General features: G+C 40.7%; 1 protein-coding gene across 3 annotated transcripts in view; it reads right to left on the reverse strand.

The window, feature by feature from the left end:
• The window catches only part of MEIS1 (Meis homeobox 1), a 132,992-nt gene that overhangs the window by 94,551 nt on the left and 17,330 nt on the right, over window positions 1-21,111 (reverse strand). For 2 of the 3 annotated variants that reach the window (XM_036085923.2, XM_036085925.2), the window contains exon 7: window positions 9,168-9,279. The exons of the other annotated variant lie outside the window; for it this stretch is intronic. In XM_036085923.2, coding sequence (XP_035941816.1) covers window positions 9,168-9,279 — 112 coding nt within the window. The remainder of the gene's footprint in view (window positions 1-9,167; window positions 9,280-21,111) is intronic. 3 annotated transcript variants of the gene reach the window in all.

Consider the following 21,111-nt stretch of genomic DNA (forward strand, 5'->3'; position numbering starts at 1 on the left):
ACCCATGGCCATGTGCCCATAACTATTCTGGGCACAGGAGATTTAAAGATGAAGAAGACATAGTCCCTTCCCAGGAAGCATCCTGGGGAGGCTGATGCACGAATGGTTCACTTCAGTATATGAGAAAGGGTAAGACACAGGATACCATAACAACACAGAGGAGGGTGACTTCCCCCAATCTGGGAATTCACAGGATACTTCCTTCAGATTACACTTAAATTAAGTTCAGAAGTTTTTAACTTGGGCTACATAAGCCCTCCCCACCTAGGGGGCCCAGGGTTAGAATTCAGAAGATCTTCCTACTTGGAAGTGGAAAGATTTACATTTTATTCTCACTAACCTCTAACTGAAATTAGCACTTCTTTCCAGTGCATATCTAGGTAAGTAACAAACCACAAAACCATTAGCAGAACCTGTGACTTTGTCACCAAAGGAAATCATATTTACATACAACAATATAGTTGTTACAAACATCTTAAAACATCATTTACATTCATCACTATTTCAAAAATGTGGTAGACGATAGAATCACTGCTAGACCTTGTTATTTAATACATATTTAACAAAGCCCTATATCATTGTATTACAATTTGTTTTTTAAAACATTCTGATAGCTGAATTTCAATATAGTTTTTCTTGTAGTCCGATGTGTTTTATTTTATGCATTAATAAAAATATTATACTGACAAGGCATCCATTGACCTTGCCAGATGGCCAAAGGCATCCCCTCTCCCCCAAAATGTCAGAGCTCCCTGAAAAGGATGAGGAAGGGTCCGCAGCCAGATGACTAACGGTGGAGAAAGCAATGGTGGCCCCAGTGGTTCAGGCAGCAGAGGCCCTGAGTGGCCACATGGCTACGTAGGAGGGCTGAACCGAGTTCCCGAGAGTGGGCTAGGGATCAACGTTGATCTCACAGGGCCCACCAGATGCTGAACCTCTACGGCAGTCAGAGGACCAAGGGGGAGGTGTCCCTCTGCCAGCTAGGCCAAATATCCCTCACCCTGTCTTTCAGCCAACAGCCCTGATCACAGAGTTCACCGTGTCTGGGTCACTGGCATGTTGTGAAATAAATACACTCACAGCTCCCTAAGAATATTCAGTATTTAGAGAATATTCCACTTAACATATGCCTGATGCTCGTGGTAGCACACACAAACTTCCTGAGGGCAAATACTATGCCCTACTCGTTCTTAGAGCCTCATACGGAGCACCTGCCATACGGTAAGCGCTTAATTCATTTTTGACAACTCGACCAGAATGAATAAATTTACATTCCCCCCCCTTAAATGCAACTCTTGATAATATTTTGGCTCATCCACAAAAGCAATTACAATTCTAAACTCTTTTTATCTCCTTGGGCTACATTAAATGGATACTTCCCTAAAATTAACTTCCTCACTTCTGCCTTGCCCACAATGACATGGAGTGAAGAATCCACCACCCAGGACGATGGGTTCTCCCCTGGTTTATTTTCTCGGGTAGCAACCGAAACACGGGTTCAGCTGTGCCAGGCAGGCTGTGTGGCAGCCCTGGAATGCCTAGGAAGGCTGACCTGAAAAACAAGTTATTGTTTATAGCTTAAAACCCAATGCGGAATCAAGAAGGGAAAGGGAGAGAGAATTAGACAAAAGAAAGGCCTTCATTAGAAACTGCATTAAATAATTAAATAATGACACATTAGGATCTGGGTTTTTAAAGCTCGGATCATCATTTTTATTATTAACACGAGGCAATAAAACCCGTGTTATTATACAAGAGTGGAGTATGTTCTTCTATATGTGATGCAGTTGGGGAAAATACTTTACAGTTCTGGAAAGAAAAGAACGGAGCATTACAAACAACTAACTCTGAGTCCACCGCAATAGAAAATCTATTCCACTCTCACCAAAAAGCTAATGCTATTAGAGGCTTTCTCTAACTTACAGCAGGCCGAGGGAAACTGAGAAGATACCTTTTTAAAAAGTTTTCATACTTCCTGGCTGCAGAGCCAAATGATGACTTGACATAACATCACTATTCATATAGTTCTTTACTCATTTTTTATTTAAAACTATCATGTGACTCTTGAGAGGCCAGTGTAATTAATTCTAGGAAAGTCCGAGAATTGGGGTATAATTTCAGAACTTCTACAAGTCATCCCGGAGCTGGCATTTCTTAAGAGACAACCACAACAGCAACAACAACAAAATTCCATGTGACCTGCACGCATCCATCACGTGCCACAAAACTCCAGTATCTGCACAGGTGACAAGTGTCAGTGTCAGCAGCCAAGTCTACACCACTCACAGAGTCCACTATCACACTGCAAATCAAGGGGAAAACAGAACTGTGGTTTTAAGGCCATGCTTAACAAGGATCATACCTTTTAAGTTTCAAAAATTAGAGTATAAATTTGATAAGATTTCCAGACCATGAGTTCACACATAAATAAAAATGAGCAATCAACAGAAAATATAAGAAATGACCCTGTTGATGAATGCCCTGTCTCTTCCAATCGAGGGTCAGACCTATTCAAAGCCAATCACATGAGGATGGAATCAGTAAAGGTCAATCAAAGGCAGGCTGAAACTCCAACTGTCTAGCTGACCTTCAGAGCTTGTGACAAATTGCTATCAGTCAATGTCAACTAATGACAGGAGCTCTTTGGCTAATCAATTGTTCTAAAAATGATCAAGAAAACTACTCACAGGACAGCTCATTTTCACATCAATGCCTGTGAAGTATGAAAAGCTCATTTTTTGAGTTTTTAATAAGCTCATAAGTAAAGCAGTTACTTGGTAACAGAGGTCACCTTACAGAAAAAGACAGAACCCTTGTCTGCCTTTTACATATTCTTTTATTACCATATTATAGTAAAATTATGCTATGGATATGCCAGAGGGCTACATAATAAAGTAGGTAACACTTCATGCACTTTTGAAACAAATACTTCTGTGTCGGAGGGAAATATATTTGGGAGTAAATAATTTCAAATGCATTTTTCAGTTGCTTAAGATGAAAAACACTGACCTCCAGCTTGCCAGCGATATTGCCTAATAGTCAGAAGATGCACTCTCTGTGAAAACCCTCATAGCCAAGTGCATGCCCCCTAAATATAGTTACTACTTTTTAGATGACGAAGTTATTTTTCTTTGTTTTAAGATGACGTGCTTTCATGATGCTAGAAGGCAAGAAAATGGGGAACAGAAAACAGTTCCTCGCATTTGATGAGTCAATAAAAGGAAAGGTGAATATATAGCATGGGGTGTTCCGGGGAAAACAGTTCTCTGTCTATCCATCTCGTTCAACATGTTTGATAAGTTAATGATATGGACCTTTTGATAACAGGGATTTGCTGAGTATAATAACTTCCCCTTTCTTTTTTACACCTGACTTTTCCCATCAGGAAATCATTTTCCTCTTCTGCCTGCCACCGCATGCCAAGGCCACTCTTTAATCTGCAGACCGACATGAAATGTAACTAAAGTAACACACGGGGCTGCAGTGGTCTAAGGGCGAAGGCCTGCAGTCGCAATTATATTTTACTTTTCTCTCTGAAGCGTATTAGTCAAAAAGCATTAGGACACCATTGAAGTACAAGAAGTTCCCGCAGAAGTCTAAGACTTAAGAAGTGTGAACAAATAGAAATCATTCAAGGTACCCTGACCAGCAGACAAATGGAATGAAAAAAACCCAAACAAACATTTTTTTGATTCACAGGGTTCTGAGGTTATTATAAACACTGTTTTAAAAATCAGTTGGGATTAAAAAAAAAAATGGCAAAGAAAACTGTTTCTAAACAAGCAGCGTTCACTTTGTGTTTTCATCTGAAAAACTGCAGATTACAGATTATATCCCAAACGTGAGTTGCTGCAGTAGTTTTTCAAATTAAAATATCTTCTGTGGCCTCAACCACTCTCAAGTTGTCCATAGGAAAGAAATAAAGGAGGGAGGGCAACACTTAAGCCGAGCCATAATTGGAAGTATGTGAAAAATGAAGTGTCAGTTTGGTCAATAAAGGGCAAAGGTCAAGGGGAACTGCAGCCCAAACTCTGCGAGAAATGTGCTCATTAAGACATCCAATCAGAGCGCTCCTTCCCACCTATCCCATTATTCATCGGACAGCTGACTGTTTCAAATGCCCGGCTTTGGGCTGTTATTACTTTTCTTCTTCATGTAAAAAGGCGAGCTGGTATATAAATCGTTGCTTAGTCATCTGGAACGTAATGTGGCCCTTCCCCGCCGCCCCTCTCCCTGCTCCCCACCCCCTCCCAGCCGGCTCTGCCTGCTGGCCTCGCAAGCTTGAAACAACTGCCTTCACATTCCCTTCAATAATAAATGGGATTGCCTTCCGCCTATAGGTTGCCTGAACTCTGACAAAAGCTGGGCGGGGGGGGGGGGGGGGGGTGCGGAGGGGACACTGGGAGGCATTGCAACTATTGACACATTAGTATAAAGAAATAGCAGTGCTTTTCAATTGTTCCTCTTTAAAGAAACATGCCGGGGTTGCCTTTTTTTTTTTTTTTTTTTTTGAAGTGGGAGCAAAAGATACTATTGTCGAACTGAGTCCTGGCCCCAAAAGGAGAAGTTCAGAAGTGGGTTTTAGAGGCTTCAGCAATCATTAAAGCCCTTTAGAGTTGAGATGTTTTACATCAAATTTCAACATCGAAATAATACTTTTTCTTTTTCCTCACAAAAGAGGAAAATGAGACGAGCTTTAAATGGGAAATGCTCTGCAAGAGAAAGGACCTTATTTGTTTTTTATGCCCCTATTCTCAATTCAATAAATCTTTGAATGAGCAAAATGGTATAGGCTCTCAATACAAATTAATCATATCAATCATCATGCTCCTCTGTAAATATCTCAATCATTCTACCAAACACAAGAAACTAGATTCTCACTCCCCAGCAGAGTAAAACCCCCCTGAGGCTAACATTGATTCTGGCCTATTCCCGGCTCCGTCACCCTTACAGAGACAGAGCCAGGCCCCGTACAGACACAGGAAGAAGAGACCCCAACTTGGTAACAGAAAGAGTGTCCATCAGTGATCTGTTTTCCATTCCTCGCCACATGAAAGCACTGGAGGACACAGGTGTTAGGAGCTTGGGTTCTGGAGTCATACTGTATGGGCTCGGGTCCTGACTCTACTACGGACCCATATGTGACTCTCGGCAAGTCTCCTAGCCTCTCTAAACCTTTGTGATCTTTACAAAGTGAGGGAGGGAAATACCTACACTGACTGACAGCCCTTAATATGTTATTGTTTTATTTTATTACTATCATATACTCATCTCTCTTGACGTTGAACCAAAAACAAAAAAAAAAGGAAGACGTGCCCAAACGCAAACTGCGGTCAGTCATCACTAAAGCTGCTTGTGAGTCGTAGAGTGACTGCGGCAACCCTCCTGGGAAAGAGTTCAAATACGGTGGGGAAAGGCACCAGATGTGCTTGGTGTTCTCCGGCTCCAAGCCACCTGCTTCCTAGAGTAGACCCTGTATCTGGTCAGTAGGGCAGCCGTACACGGTAGGATAAAAAAGACACACGAAAGGGTCACGTATCTGCCAATGTGTACCTCATGTTATTTATGAGACTCTGCCTGGGTTCATGAGAACACCCCATCCTAAAGTAGTTACAAAGCAAAGCCAAGAGAGAAGATCCTAGAGCTGACTCCGAGAGTTTCTTCAGTATTTCTGAGCTTACTTTTTTCTCTTCTGAAATGGGAAAGGGGCAAATAATAGACAGGGATAAAATCGGAATTCAATCTCATAGCTTTGGAAGTGCTTTGAGGAAGTTAAGGACTACACAGAATCAATGTTGCAACAACAGCTGCAGAACCCCCAACCGAATACAGATGTCAGGCCTTCCTTTTCAATGCCAACTTAAAGGAGCGTCACTATTAAAGAATCAATTTCCTGCAAATGGCCACAAGTGTTAATATTAAATGAAAGTAGATGCCATAGGAAAAGTTACCATGATAAACAATTTGAGTTGGGGGAAATATGTATGATGTAAATCATGAATAAACATTAAATCCCTGAAGAAGAAGAATCTTTAGCATCTTCTTAATTATGTATCTTGCATATACTCTTTTTAGAATGCCCAGCATTGGATTTTCTGTTTTATATTTTTATGCTTAGGTAAAAATTTGGACTAAAACTATTCCATCAATCACAACAGCCGCTAATTTGGCAAGTCATCAGGCACTCAAAATCCCCTAAATTGCTGGAAGGCTAACTAGGAATTGTCACTATATTTTGAAATCTGTCAGAACATTACACATTTCCTGAATGACTTTTTTTTTTTTTTTTACTTTGAAAGTCCAAAAGAACAGGACTCGGTTGAGACACAGCCTGTTGTATGCCTACGTCATGCACAGATAAGGTTATTTAACAGAGGACTAGAGCCTAGGGATTTCTTTCTTTCTTTTTTTTTTTTTTTGTATGTGTACCACAGGTGCCATAATGAAGTGGTGAAAAATGAAAAGGAATGAGGAAAAAGAAACACAGTACAAATAATACAGTAGAGAAAGTTTTAAAATATGTATTACTCCTGTCTGTAGGGGAAACACCTCTTTGGATATGTTCTTGACAGATTGAGTTATTTCTGTCTATTGGGTATGTATAAAGACATATTTATGGATTTATAAATCTTTTGAAGAGGGCTGTTATTTATCCAGTTGACTAAAATGGACTCAAACTGTGTAAATAACTATTTAGGACATGCACTATGGGCCAAATGCTGGCACAGCTTACATGTCTATGCTGCCAGAAAAGGCAGGCAGGGCAAACATGGAAAAGCCACTGTGCACAGTTAATCCAAAGGCTGCACAAAGACCCAGCTCCACAGGTCTCAGGGATGAAAACAGGTTTAGAAGGGTCACGGTTGGCATGGAAATGCACGGACATAATGGCGGCAACACTCGCAGGCATCATTCTGCCTTTAGTAGGGGAGAAAGCACACTGCCCACGAGAAGCCACAGAGAAGGGCAGGTATAAGACCAAAGGAGGGCCCCCTGCACCCCAGCTCTCAAGGTGCTGGGTGGGAGGGGGACGCAGAAGGGCTGGGGGAGGGAAGTCTACACAGAAAGCTTCTTTTGGATCACGGTGGGAGTCGTTGGCTTAGTTCTTTAGTGGAGAGCCGGGAAAGAGGGCATGAAGAGAAGAATCTTAGACAAATAATCAGGAAACTGAAATTTGGGGTCTGATGCTGCACCGGGACCTCCCCGAAGTGCTCAGCGCATCCGTACCTTATTTTCCTCTTCTGTCAAATGGGGCCAGGATTGTTTTAGAAAGGTTCAACTGAGCTCATTCAAACGATATCATTTATGTGAAAATTCTTAAAAAAAAAAAAAAAACAGAACTAGGTGGTGATCTTATATGAAAAAATACAAAAGAGAAACAATGTAAGTAGAAAACTCAGGTAATGTGAAAGATACATGTCTCCTGGTTACAATCAAATTCATTATTAAATTGGCCTTTGGAGAACACTTGTTGAAGGAAAAGGAAACATGCAAAATTCCTAATTCCTTGTTATGATGGGTCACGGGGGAAGAACTGGGACAGGGCCTTTGCCCTCTCAAAATCCTTTTATCAGATTATGTTTGAGAAAGCGTATATGCTACAACTTTAAATTCAAGTACATTTCAGCAGTTTGCAAGCCTTCAAAGCAGCAGCTAAGCTATCTGCCTGTTCCTAGACGATATATATATATTTTAAAGCAAAAAATGAAAAAGAAAAAGAAACAAATAAAACAAGAGGCTATGACCTCATGTAGCAATTTTGGAGTACAGGAAGAAGAATTTAGATTCCTTTTACACCTTTTTGAAAACTCATGGAAGAAGTTGAAAATAGGGCTTCATATTGAAAGTGCCGACATCACCTTAGCCCCAGCCCCGTGAGCAGCAACACCATCACATACGCATACACACACTTGAAAGAGAAAAGGCCCCATGGATTTATGCTGCATATCATTTTCCAGTAAAAGTCAGAGGTCAGAGGTTACATGTTTCTGCCTCAGCTCTGAACTGGTCTACTATCCTGGGCTCCATTTTTACTACACTTAGAGTTGTGGTGAAGTCAGCAACTTTTCTTTGAACAATAAAATATCTCAGATGCTTAAAATTCTATGTGAAGAAGCTATTCCCAGTTCAAGTAGCATACGTGCCTTAAAAAAAAAAAAAAAAAAGAACTCTCCTGGTTTTGTTTTCAAATTAATGATGTCAAATTCATTTTAGACTTTGCAATTCTAATTGGTCCAGCCCAATGTATGTGAGAAAACAAAATTCTTTTGTTGTCTAATGGCAATCCAACGAAACATGATCATCAAACCAGATTTTAAAGTATGCACCTACTGTGGGCTCAGAGTCAACTTCAATAAAGCCGTCTTTTTATACTCAGAGAATACACTCTTAAGCTTTGGTTGCGCTAATTGAACACAAAATTCCACTGCAGTGGGTCTCACCGAAGGCAGTACAAGACATCTGAATACTCATTCACCTTTTTGCTAAAGATTAACTTTATGTTAAAACTTTCTTTCCTACTAGTCATGGTCGGACGTGCACATCCATGGACACCCAAATATGCACACAGGTATGTGCATTCAAGGAACAATACGAACTAAATTGATCTGGCTTCTTTTCATTTCTTCCTAAGTCCCTGTAGTCTGACTTTGCGATCAAGTCGAGCACTTAAGAGATTCGGATAAGTAAATTCAGAAAAAATGGCTTCAACCCAGTGGAGAGGGAAGCCCAGCATGAGTTCCTAAAAGGCCCACTGCCTTCTAAGCATCTGAAGACATCACTGACTTGGAATCTTGGAAGATGTTTCTTCATGATCTCTTGAGAAGCCTCTTAGGGCAAGTAATAATAATACCTTTTATTTGTATCGCAGGGTATTAGTGGACATGCTCTTTACGCACATTTGAACTTCTAATCTCCTCTAATCTTGCCCTCAGTCAATTCACCGACCCTGTTTAATGGAGGTGGCCAGGTGACAGGCAGTTAGGCAGCTGGGATGGCATAGAAGAAGAAAGGGTCCGGAGAATAAAATAAGAGAAGCTAACTCTCCTACTCTAAGAGGTTTATGTTCTAGGGAAAACTGCATAAATAGGAACTAACTAGACATTTCTGATTTGTCAACCCTTAAAAATGACACAAGTAGCACAAGAGAATGAGAACACCTCTCCTACCTTGCTCACTGCTGTTATCCCCACTGTGTGATGTGTGGCCACCGCTGGAAGGGCCTGGGGTTCCTCCCGAACGAGTCGATGCCGTGTCATCGTGATCTCTGTTCCAAGAGGGCTGTGGGGGCACAAATCAGAAATCCAAATCGAGTGGTCTGTTAACACTGGTCCAGTGGGATCCCATCATACAAGGACGAAGCCGTGGAAGGCCAGGACAGACAGCCAAGACATCTTCCCCGTTCCCCTTCACAAACCAGCTCGGAGCTACATTGGCACATTGAAAATTTGCCAATTTCTGCTTCTGAGCTAAAATAATATCTACAAATAGTTATTCTATAAGTAATTGTATGCTTTAGTACCAAGGAAAACAAAAACATTCCAGGCCAAGAAGTGAGGGTGGGGGTGGGGAATGCTGCCACTTGATTCTGACTATATTTTTAACATCGACAAACCCTCTGGCACAACAGTCTGCTACTACTCTGAAAATGCAAAATGGGAGCCGTGGTCTATAGCACTGCGGTTTAGAGAGGCCTCTGATTCATCCTAGAAGACAAACATGGCAGAGCTTTTAAGACCTCACAATTAGGCCGGGGTCCATAATAGCTAGTATGTGTCAGCTGTTTGCCGGATGGTACATGGCAAATGGACCAGGCACAGGGACAAAAAAGGAATGAGAATAACAATAGATTCACATGGACTGTGTACACTCAGCCCCATGCCGAGCCTTCTTGTACTATTGAACGGAAAACAGATGTTGCTTCTTATCACTGGGTGCATTTGAAAGTAACATTCAGATAGGAAAAATTGGCAGTAAATTAAGTTCTTGGGGAAAACAATCATGGCAACACTTCTCCCAAATCTCCCTTTATCACCAGAAAAGATTTTAATTAGCTTTTAGTGCTAGCTTTCAAAAACAGCCTTATGAGTCACTGGTCATCCTGCACAGTAGGAATGATGCAGAAGAGAAAGCTGGTTCTTGGCTGGGAAGTGGTATTTGTCTTCAAGATTATTAGTGGCAAGGCAAGATGATCTTGTGTGTAAAATATGCCTACCTCGTTTCGGTCAGGGGATGTCCCGGTTCATGGCCGTGTAGTAGTAAAGTTTACTGACCCTCCCAACGTTTTAAATGTGCCTAGCAAAATCAGAGTGCTCTCTGCTTATGTCTTGAGAAGTATTTTCATGTCCCAGAGAAGATAAGAAAGGCTGAGGAGATCAAAATGCCTCTGACACCCAGGGAGAGAAAAGGGAAGATCCCATCTAAGAGGCGTGTTGTGTAAGAATCAAAGGAAGAGTCCCTGTTACTGAAAAGGATGCCTGCCTGCCACCTACCATAGAATCTTGGCCGGAAGATTAACGCGCCCCTCCCCCCCCCCCAATGAAATAAAGTCGCAGAAAGAGCCACCACTTGTATGTCTGACTCAACCGTTATGCATATTCTCAAAAACGGTGCTAATTGATCCGCTGATGCTGGGGTTGAAAGATATGTGCGCTGTGAGAGAAGAGCTTTTGACAAACACGCATTCTGCAGCATGTCAGAAGAATGCTGGAAGACGTAATCTGGAACACATGCTCAGAATGCAAACAGTTAATGCATAAATTTTCAGTTTGTACAACTGCAGCTCTAAAAGGGGGACTTGTTTATTCAGAGCTCTGCAGAAAGAATGGTACAGCACCCAGGGGACAGACAATGCCAGGCACAAAACCCCGGTGCCTCGACATGTAAAAGGATGTTTTTCTATGTGCTACAAATCCCACTTGAAAATATAATTAGAAGGAGAAAATGGCAAAGTATTGCATTAACTGTAATTGAACAAAAGACCGGCAAGGCATGTGGGAGGCTGCAGGAACCCGTGGGAGTTTCAGGATGCATGAGATCCTGCAAGTGACATCTCCTGGGCTCTCTCATTTTATTTATGTTGTCCCTCACTACTATTGTTGACTGGTGATCTGACTCATAATTAATAGAAAAGCTACCGATAACAAGCTAAAATACAGAGCAACAGAATAACCTCATCAGAAGCATGTTTGTTAATCTGATTAAGACTAGGACTCCAGAAAGGTGACTTAGAACCCAAGAATTATTCCATGTTATACAGGAAACTGTCCTCCTTTATGCTACAACAGACCTGATATATTCACTATCTTTTAATGAGCTCCACTGATTTATTCAGCTCTGCTCTGCTCCCTCCCCCACTTTTCTACTGTGCAGGATGTAGATTAATTCAATGCTTAATTGTTTAGTAAATTCAATTTTCCACATTCTATTCTGCATAGCTTTAGCTAAGGTTCTTAAATCTTCAGCAGTGAGCCCTGAGCCCAGTGTTTGTGATCTGTGCCTACCTTTTTTCATCACCATTTTTCTTCATCCACCACTTAATTCACCATGAAAAGATTTTCCTTGCTGGAAATTCTGATTCCGCTATGATCTGTGAGGCATTCCGATTCATTGCATTTTCATTGTGTTGGGTCTTAGATGCCGGGCTCCTCTTTTCTCACAGCTATCGCCACATTATACAGGCATTCATGCAAGAAATGTTGGATTCCACCTCAGTTTATCCAAATTTTGTGCAAGCTATATGTTTAAATTTGTGTGTTCACCAAAGGAAGGAGCCAATATTTTCCACCTAATATCACTCTTCTCACAGCCTTGCTCTTCCAGAGAGGCCTGTGAATACTGAATGCCCTTCTCTGAAATGAAATCTAACTTTTGTGGTCCTCTCTTGAATTAGCATTTTGCGTATTAGCATTTCAAGAACGGTATAGTCATACAAAACTGAGCATTAGGAGAAATCCACAAGGTTACCAAAACAGAACAAGAATTATGTTTAGTTCAGTTCATTAAGCATGATTAAAGTCTAAGTATCAGAAATAGCTCATGAACTCTTCTGGCATAAATATGTAAGACAGCCCTAATCAGAAAGAACTCCCCCAAAATCCATCTACCCGAGAATCTCAGTTACAATAACATATCTCTGTGACTCTCTGTGGTTACACCAAACAGCATCATTATTATTTTTAAAATAAAATATGTGCATACGATTATGTACATATATCTGTGAAGTTGTGAGTTGCTCGGGGCCACTTGTAAAGTAAAGCTGACAGAATAAAATCAATGATGCTTTGCATTAGATGTATAGCAAACCATAGTCATGGTTCTAAATTAAGTCCCAAAGAGGCTTTTTTCTTCAATGTATATAATTTCAGAGTAAGTGATGCCTATGTTCTCATCTATTGGAAATCCATTAAGACAACAGGTCCTAACCTGAAGTCCAGAGACCTCCTAAAGACTTAGGGCGGGAGGGGCTTGTTTTAGCAATAATTGTGTTTATGGACATACTTGCATTTTCCTCCCCTGGGGAGAGTGTCCATAACTTTTCATCAGATTGTCAAAGGGGCATGTGATTCTTTAAAAGTCTGAGAACCACTGCTCTAGGAGACACTCACAGGGCTAGATGGAAAAGCCAGGGCTGGAGAGACCTTCAAGATCATGGAGTCAACACTTTAACCTGATACTGAGAGCCCAATGGTCCTCCAGACATTATTTCTTTTGTCATAAATGCAGGCAGCCAGTGAGAGGCTTTGCTCCATCAGGAAGATCTTGGTCAATATACAAATATATAACATACAAACGGGTTTCATTTCCCTCTAATTTCCACTCACATTTTGTCTAGTTGTGGAGCCCCAAAAGACAGCCATTTTAAATATGTGGAGCAAGCCTATGATTCTCCCCATGTTTTCTCTCTTCAATGGCTTGAACACTCCCATGCCTTCTATCATTTCTCAAGAATGTTTGAAAATAAGGGTTTTTTTAAATGATGCTATGCTAAGATTCGTCGAATGGTATTTTTTACTTATAAGGCAATTATACTGGTATCTGGTAGTCAAATAGAGGCAATGACCTCCTTGACCACAGGCTCCTCCAGGGCAAGGATAATATCTGGATCTTCCCTGTCTTGTTCTTTCTTGGCTCAGCACAATGTATGGTGCATGCTCAGCACTCAGTCAAGGCTTAAGGAACTAACCTGAATCATTCATCATTTACTGTTCCACCAATATTCCAACAGATGAACTGCGACTTCCCAAACTATCCTTCCTCCTGAATAAAGTTATCCATTGGTAACTTTTCCTCTCTCCATCTTTTGCGTCCTTTTTCCATCTATGCCTTAATTTGGGGCATAACTTCTGGTCCTCATATCACTTTCCATGTTTTCGTTAGAAGTTCCTTTCACTACCGTAATTTGAGTTCTCACCCATATGCCACGAAATTTGTGTCTCTGGATCTTTTCTTTTGTCTTTAGACTTGTATGCCCAACTACCTGCTAAACCCTCTCCATGCAGAGATGTTCACCTCACTCAACAAGTCCAAAGCTAAACTCTTCGTCTTCTGACCAACGTCCTACTCATTCTTCCTTGTTATTGATCCCAATAGGTATAACCCCATCTATCCATGGTATAAACCTGAGGACCATCCATGACACCTATCTCCCCCCCCCCGCCAGACATCCAATCAGTCATCAAGTCTTGTTCACTTTTACCCCTAAATAGTTCACAAATAAATCTCTCATTTTTCACCTAGTGATTGCTGGTCTTGTTCAGGCCTTCCCAGCTTTAAAGAGTTGAGTCAAATCACTTCCCAGTTCAATTCCACTAGAATTGAGGACAGGAATTGGTCAGTTTTGCTTGCCATTGCATCTGCCTATCAAGTTCAGTGCCTAGCACTTGGCTGGCGCTCAGGAAATGTTTGTGGAATGAATGAACGGCTGTACTGCCTATAGAATACTATAGTCTGGGGTCCTTAGCCCTCACAGAGTAAGCCCTTAGTCCACCCCCTGAGAACCATTCCTCAACCTGTTCCTTGTGCTCCAGCATGTGATTTCTGACAGATATGTTCTCCGTGTCCCTCCAGACTAATCGTCATCCTCTCCCACCACCACCCCGTGTGGCCCCAGCCCCTAATAACTTCCTACTTGCTAATTAAGTTACAGCTCAGATAACACCTCCCCCAGAAAGCCTTCCCTGATACACACACACAAACACACACTTGCCCCAGGATGCACACAAAGCACCTCATGCACACTTCTATCATTTCACTCCCATATTGTTTTATGATGACCTGTAGAATTCTACACTATAAATGTTTTGAAGTCCTGAACTGTATTTTATTTATTTTTATGCCCTCCATCCCAGGAAATTGTCTGTAACACATTAAATACAAATATATTTCTGAATGAAAAAATGAGTAACTTAAGTGATATGTAGAGGGTTTCTGTGTTAAACTGTCATCTGATACTGTGATCTCCAATATTAAATATCATAAAACAACCGAAAAAGATCTGTATAATTTAAAAACATCTCATACACTTGCATTCACACAAACACACACCACCATAAATATATATATATATATATATTAGGGGTGCCTGGGTGGCTCAGTTGGTTAAGCGTCCAACTCGATTTTGGCTCAGGTCATGATCTCGGGGTTGTGGGATCGAGCCCCGCATTGGGCTCGCTGTTCTGTGTGCAGCCTGCTTGAGATTCTCTCTCTCCCTCTCCCTCTGCCCCTCCCCCTTCAAAGAAATAAAATATTTTAATATGTACTTATATATTTTATACATAAACATATATAATCTATATCACATATATGTAATATATAACATATAAAAATCTTTTAATATATATATTTAATATATATTATATATATTATACATATAAATACTCAGTTGCAGTATAACACGGTCAAAAGAAAGGAAATTTGAGGGTAGCCATATCCCAACTTGAAATCTGTCTACACCTCTTACATGGTTTTAGACAAGTCACATCCTCCCTAACTCTTGATATCCTAATCCATAAATGGGGACCAAAAAAGACTCCTCTGTTAATCACCTTTCAATTAAAAAAAAATAATAATCCTCTGTAGGCATAACATATGCATATTTCCAGGCATGCAGCAAGCACTCAACAAATGACAGCTACTAAAGTTTGTAATGTAACGACATAGGTTGTCCCAGTCAAACCTGAAATATCTACATACAGGTGTATTCAGTTTACAGACCTTCTGGAAAGAATAGCTAACCAGGGCTGACTTAGTGTCAGTTTGGTATGCCTTGGGCTATCTCCCAGCTGGTGTGTGCTCAGGGAATGCACACTGATCTTATTTTCACCTTCAAATAACATGATTTTACAGGTGGTTTGCTCCTCCCCACCCCATCAGGTTTGATTTGATGCCTAATATTTATAAATTGCTTTACAGTATACAAAGCACTTTGACATATTTTCTCACTTGGTCGTTTATCACATCAGCATGAGGCCAGAATCATTTTTTTTTCCCCAGCCCAAAAATAGTGGGGTTTTGTTCTTAAAAAATTTCTACTCTACCAGTCTCATTCAAAAAGGTAGATAAATGAGAGTCTGGTGATCTTGATTCTGAAGAGGTCAGCTAGCAGCTATGTAGAAATTGATGAAATAATCACAAGGTTAAAAATGTGAAGTTGGTCTGCACCTATCCATAGGCGGTTTCCTCTTTGGGAAGTACATTTACTTTTTCAAACCACCAGGGTCTCTTTAGCAAATGATCTCTAGTGATCTGAAAGAGCTGGCTCGTCTCCCAAAATGAACAATGCAGTCCCTCCAGACCAGGGGAGTCGCCAGTCCACGCGGAGAACACAGCAATGTGCATGATGCTCCTGCACACACATACTCACGTTCGCACACCTGCACGGTCCATAGAGACGCTCACACTCCCCTTGTCCCTGAGCCATGGCAGACGGGTCGCTGATGGCCACCGCCACACACACGGCCAGGGTGGCCACATCTAATTAGTCCCCTCCCCCAGACTCTCCACTTCTGTCTCAACAGTGTCTCTCAGGACCTTTAAAGGCACAGAACTTCAGTGGAAATGATGCCTTATATGTCTCCCAATCAACGACGCCATGGGAGAAAAAGGGACCAGAGAGATCCATACACAGAGAGAGGAGGAGAGAAGGGGTCCAGGTACTGCTATAAAAAGGGATACACGTTTACCAAGGTGTACTTGAAGTTGAGAAATTGGAAGTCCTAGGATTTCTTTATTTATGAGTTATTTGAAGTCTGGTAGGCTAAAAGTCCTATTTAAAAATCTTGGTGGCCCCCATTTGCATCCACTGGATAACCCAAACGTACAGTCTAAGCATTCAACTCAATCAACCACCAAATAGCACCCACACTTTGCTAGAGCCCTGGGTAAACCCCGTTCTTCTCAAAACATACTGCTTTGAGGCCAAGCTTATCCAACTTCAAATTCGGGTCATTCAGATTAAAAGTACAAAATTCTTTACACAGATCTCCAAAAAAAATCCCTGGAAATCATTAAGCAAATTCATTTAAGCATGACAAGTTTGGGCAGTGCATTTTGTTTTAACACAGTGAAACTGTCCTGTTACCCTTTAAGCTTTTAGATATTTTTAAATACCAGAAGCTCACAGATTAATACTTAGAGTGTGCACACAGGCTGAGGATTCAGGGGCCACATTAAAATGTGCTTGGGAAAGGTCTGGAAGTGAAACCTTTTCTAAGTCCACACTCTATCCTGCTGAAAGATGATAAAGTCAGGGAGGTGAGTGTTGCGCTGGGTGAAGACTGGTGGTGGCCTGAGGTGTCCCTCAGGGTGGCCCACACCAGCTGCAGGGAGGCCCACTCTTCACAAGATTATCTCCCTCACACACTTCTTCCGACTTTCTCCTTCGACTCTCCTCCTTTTTCTCATTTCCTTCCCTCTCCCCGCCCCCACTCCTTCTCCTTTGCCAAGTCTGTAGGCCTGCCAGGGTTCTTGTTGAACCCCTTTTTCATGCCACGATAAAATGTGCTTATTACTAACCCACTTCACAGAGGCCTGACGGGTAATTTTGGTGACTCAGGGCAGATGGTAAATTAGGGGCGAGACCATGGAAATCCAGCACCCCCACTCAGAATCCACGGCTCTCACCAAGACACTACACTTCCTTTTCCAGCCCTACCATATTTGCCATTGTGAACTTTTAATCTAGAAACACATCTCAATAATTATCCAATTATTCCTTAGTTACGGTGCTCACCACATTGGAGCCAGCCGGTATCTTCACACATGGCATGAGGGTGTCTAATTCAGCATCCAATAAGGTAGATTCCTGAAAACTTCCTAAAACTTAGCAACTCTGATGCATTGCTTTAAATATATATATGAGTTTATTTATTTAGATATATATGATTGTACAATGGTAGTGCGGGCAGTTTGTGAAAGCAGAGACAGTGTCCATTAAATTGAGTTCTAGATTTCCCACTTCTCATGTGCCACAAATAAAACCTACAAAAATTATAATTTTTCAAGCACTGAATCCCCTATCTCTGTGTAATGAGGCATGTAGAGAGGAGGAGAAGAATTTTTGTGTTTTTGCCTTTGGTGAAAATTCTCCAAGGAGTAATTTCATCTTTAAATGAAAAGTTTTGTATCAGGTGATTGTACGAGCGCCAGGAATCCCCGAAGCCTCAGGTTCAGACATGGGGAGATGCACCAGTGCACACTCACGTGCACACTCACGTGCACACTCACCACTCCCATATGCAAGCAACCTACACACATCGTGGGCATGAGGAAGAAAGCAAAAGAATGTGGAACGGAACTAACTTTAATGTTTTTAATTATGTTGCGATGAAATTTAAAGGAGTTTGGCAGTCAGATGCATCTTTAAAATCTACCTGCCCTTAAATATTTTGCCTGCTCTCCTGCCAATGTCCGTGCCTCTCTCCCCTCCCCAGGCTCCAGGGCTGGTCGCCGTGGCAGGTGTGAAGGCAGTGGCCTTAAGAGGCCAGACCCAGCACGCTGGGTCACTTTCCCTGTTCTCCTTAAGATCTGACTTTCACAGCCTGATATCTTTTAGGACTCAACTCTGACACACTCAGGTTGTTCCTGACCTGCAGAGTGGAATTAATTCATCCATGACATTAAAAAATGAAATCGACAAGGCTGAGGAAAATGTCTACAGATATAAAACACCACCCGAAATATTCCAAAAGCTTTCCTCCTGAAATCCACCCAGCACTGATACCTGCGGCCCAATGTGTCTACATCGAGGACTGAGGTTAGCAGCATCTCATGGTGATCCCACCGTGATCTCGGAAGATAACACAGATTCTTACACGGGGCAGGTACCCTCCAACAAGAACATGGGAAAAGAATAATTACTACCAAAGGGAGACTACTACCAAGGGATAACAAGCAGTTTTACCCAAACCTCATAACTGGAAAGTAGATGAGTAATTTAGAAATTATTTGGGTGCCCTGAATGTTCAAATTCTACTAAGCAGTCTGCTGCGGAGAAAAATCTCATGAACGGAAGAGACAATAAAGCCTTATCACACCAGGAATCTTAGTAAAAATAGTTATTTATGTTTCAATAATCTCTCCTTTTCCTGTGCCATTGTATTCTGGCTGGCATGCAATTAATAAAAGTAAACCCTTATATTAAATGACTAACGATTCTATATACTTCTACTCCTGAAATACCTGTGAACTGTAATTCAGAATTAAAATGTTTAAACAAACAAACACTCTAATCCAACCGGCACCACTGTATCTCCAAATATTTGTATGTAAATATTTCAAACCATACTCCTTATTTATCTTCTGAGAGCTTTCTGCTGAAATTCAGATTATTTTCTCTCATTTCTATTTAGGAGTGACAGAAGAATCTGTAAATTATATGCCAGTATTATCTGATGTTATAAAATCCCTTTTGTAAGACCGCTTGCTTCCCAATGTTTTATTTTACATTTGAAACTCAGTATTCAGTGCTCCTCAGTCTGCAAACAAATTAAGATAAAATAAACGCAAAAGTGTCTTATATAAAACAACTTCAAACCACAAATTTTCTAGGCAACCATCCTAGCAAAAAGAACATCCCGATAATGCAGAAAACATTGTATCCTTAGCACGAGTAGATAATAAGACCTTGTAAGCAACTGGCCGCTAGCCATGAAGCATTTGCACTCAGAAATGTGGAGAAAAGTACTCAGCACCAGATCTGCACATAACTGTTACTTGAGGTTGAACCTGAAAGCGCATCTGTGGTGATTCTCTGTACTATCTCAGCAACACAACCGAGTGCCCAGTCTCCTTTTACACCATGAGGAAATCAGAATAATAGTGCCCCACCTAATAAGAATTAAAAAGACATTTTCCTTAAACTCTATGATTATAAAATGGTCTATAAAATAGCACCTCATTAACAATCACCCTGTCTTCCCTCCCCAAGTCAAACTCATGCTGCTGAAGATTGGGCAGAATACAAGGGGATAAAATATCATTTAATATGCTGTTTATTTAAGGTTTCCAGCTTTAAATGCTCCACATTCATTCATATTTAGTTGTCACAGTAACTCCATATGATGGGTTCTTTATCCCCATGTTACAGATGATTACACTGAGGCTCATGGTTTGGTGGTGCCTTATCCTCTCCCAGCAAAGCCTAGAGTCAAACACCAGTGCTCTGGCTCTAAATTATATGTCTTTTATCGAAACACTCCCAGCCTGGGAGGTTGTGTAACTAAAAGTTACAATCAGTACACTTAATTGCTCTTTCTCAAGTGTTTCTGAAATCTCTTCTACTTCTAAACTCTCAAATCAGAAAATCCACAATTTTGATGTGAGGAAGAAAAAAAAAAAAAAAACATTCAGCCAAGATATACTCTTGGTTTTTTTCCTTACAGCATTATACTTTGAACAAAAGAATCATGGAAATTTACATTTACCGCTGATTTCCACTAACAATTAGCTAGAAGGTATTCTCTAATTTCCCTGTGGTTTTTTTCAGAAGCACTTCCAGCTTTTTATATTTTTAACAAAATTGTATTTTCAAAGTATCTGTCATTCTTCGAGGATTTTTGAATCCTTGAGCTCTCCCTCTCTCTCCCCTTCCTTCGTTATTTATCTTTGGTGAAATCATCAGAAAGGCCTTTCTCACAGCATTTTGGAATTTAATTTACATTTCTGATTCTTAGAACGGCCAAGTTCTCTACCTTTCAAGTCACTTAACTGAGAGATCAACCAAGGTGGCTGGGAATTCAAGAAGCAGGAGTCTGAGTTTTACTGTTGGTTCACTTTTTAAGAGACTCCAGTTCATCAGAATGCCATTCTTCAGCCATATGCAAGGCTATTATTCTGAGGCTGTTCATACTATTTTAGCAGTTATCGAGTATGTGGAATATTAGAAGTATACTACAAGTGAAGAAAAGCCCCATAATTGATTTCTTAATGTTTTATTCTCCTCTTTTTCTATTGGCACATTCTTTACATGCCCTCAATAAATATTAAACACTCAAACAACTCACTATTAGGGTGGCAAGCAAACCTTCAGAATGTCGAAACAGAAGAGTGAAGAACAATGCACCTAATTGAAATGGCAGGGTAATTTGGAAAATAAAATTGAGTTGCTGCAAATTCCAAATTCCAGAATAAAAATGTTTATACTCGCTCAAATGCAGATTGTTACTGGCTTTGAATAATTATCAGAATAAAAAATACTTGAACACCAACAATACACTTGATATGCACAGAACAAGCACAGTCTAGATGTCTCTATTATTCTGCCCAAGGAAGCGCAGGACGCAAGGAGTCTGATATTTTTCTTAGTGATTTTGTTATTTAACACAGCTTACAAAATCCCCAAATGTGGTGAAACAATAGGCCAGGCCACCAAATACACAACTAGCGTTAAAATCTCACGAAATTTTATATTCTTCAGAAAATAGTAAACACAGTAAGGGACAAAGAAGCATACTGAAAGAAAGAAAGGGGTTAATGTTCTGCTCCTCAATATCTTTTTTTGTCTTCAAACATATAAATGTATCACCAAGACCAATTCAAAATGTAAAATTCCTGATTCCCTTTGGCAGAAGCTAGAGCCAAGAAAACTATGACAATTAAAATGAAAATGGAAAA

Source organism: Halichoerus grypus, chromosome 10 (genome assembly GCF_964656455.1).
Source record: "Halichoerus grypus chromosome 10, mHalGry1.hap1.1, whole genome shotgun sequence".
Lineage (NCBI taxonomy): Eukaryota > Metazoa > Chordata > Mammalia > Carnivora > Phocidae > Halichoerus > Halichoerus grypus.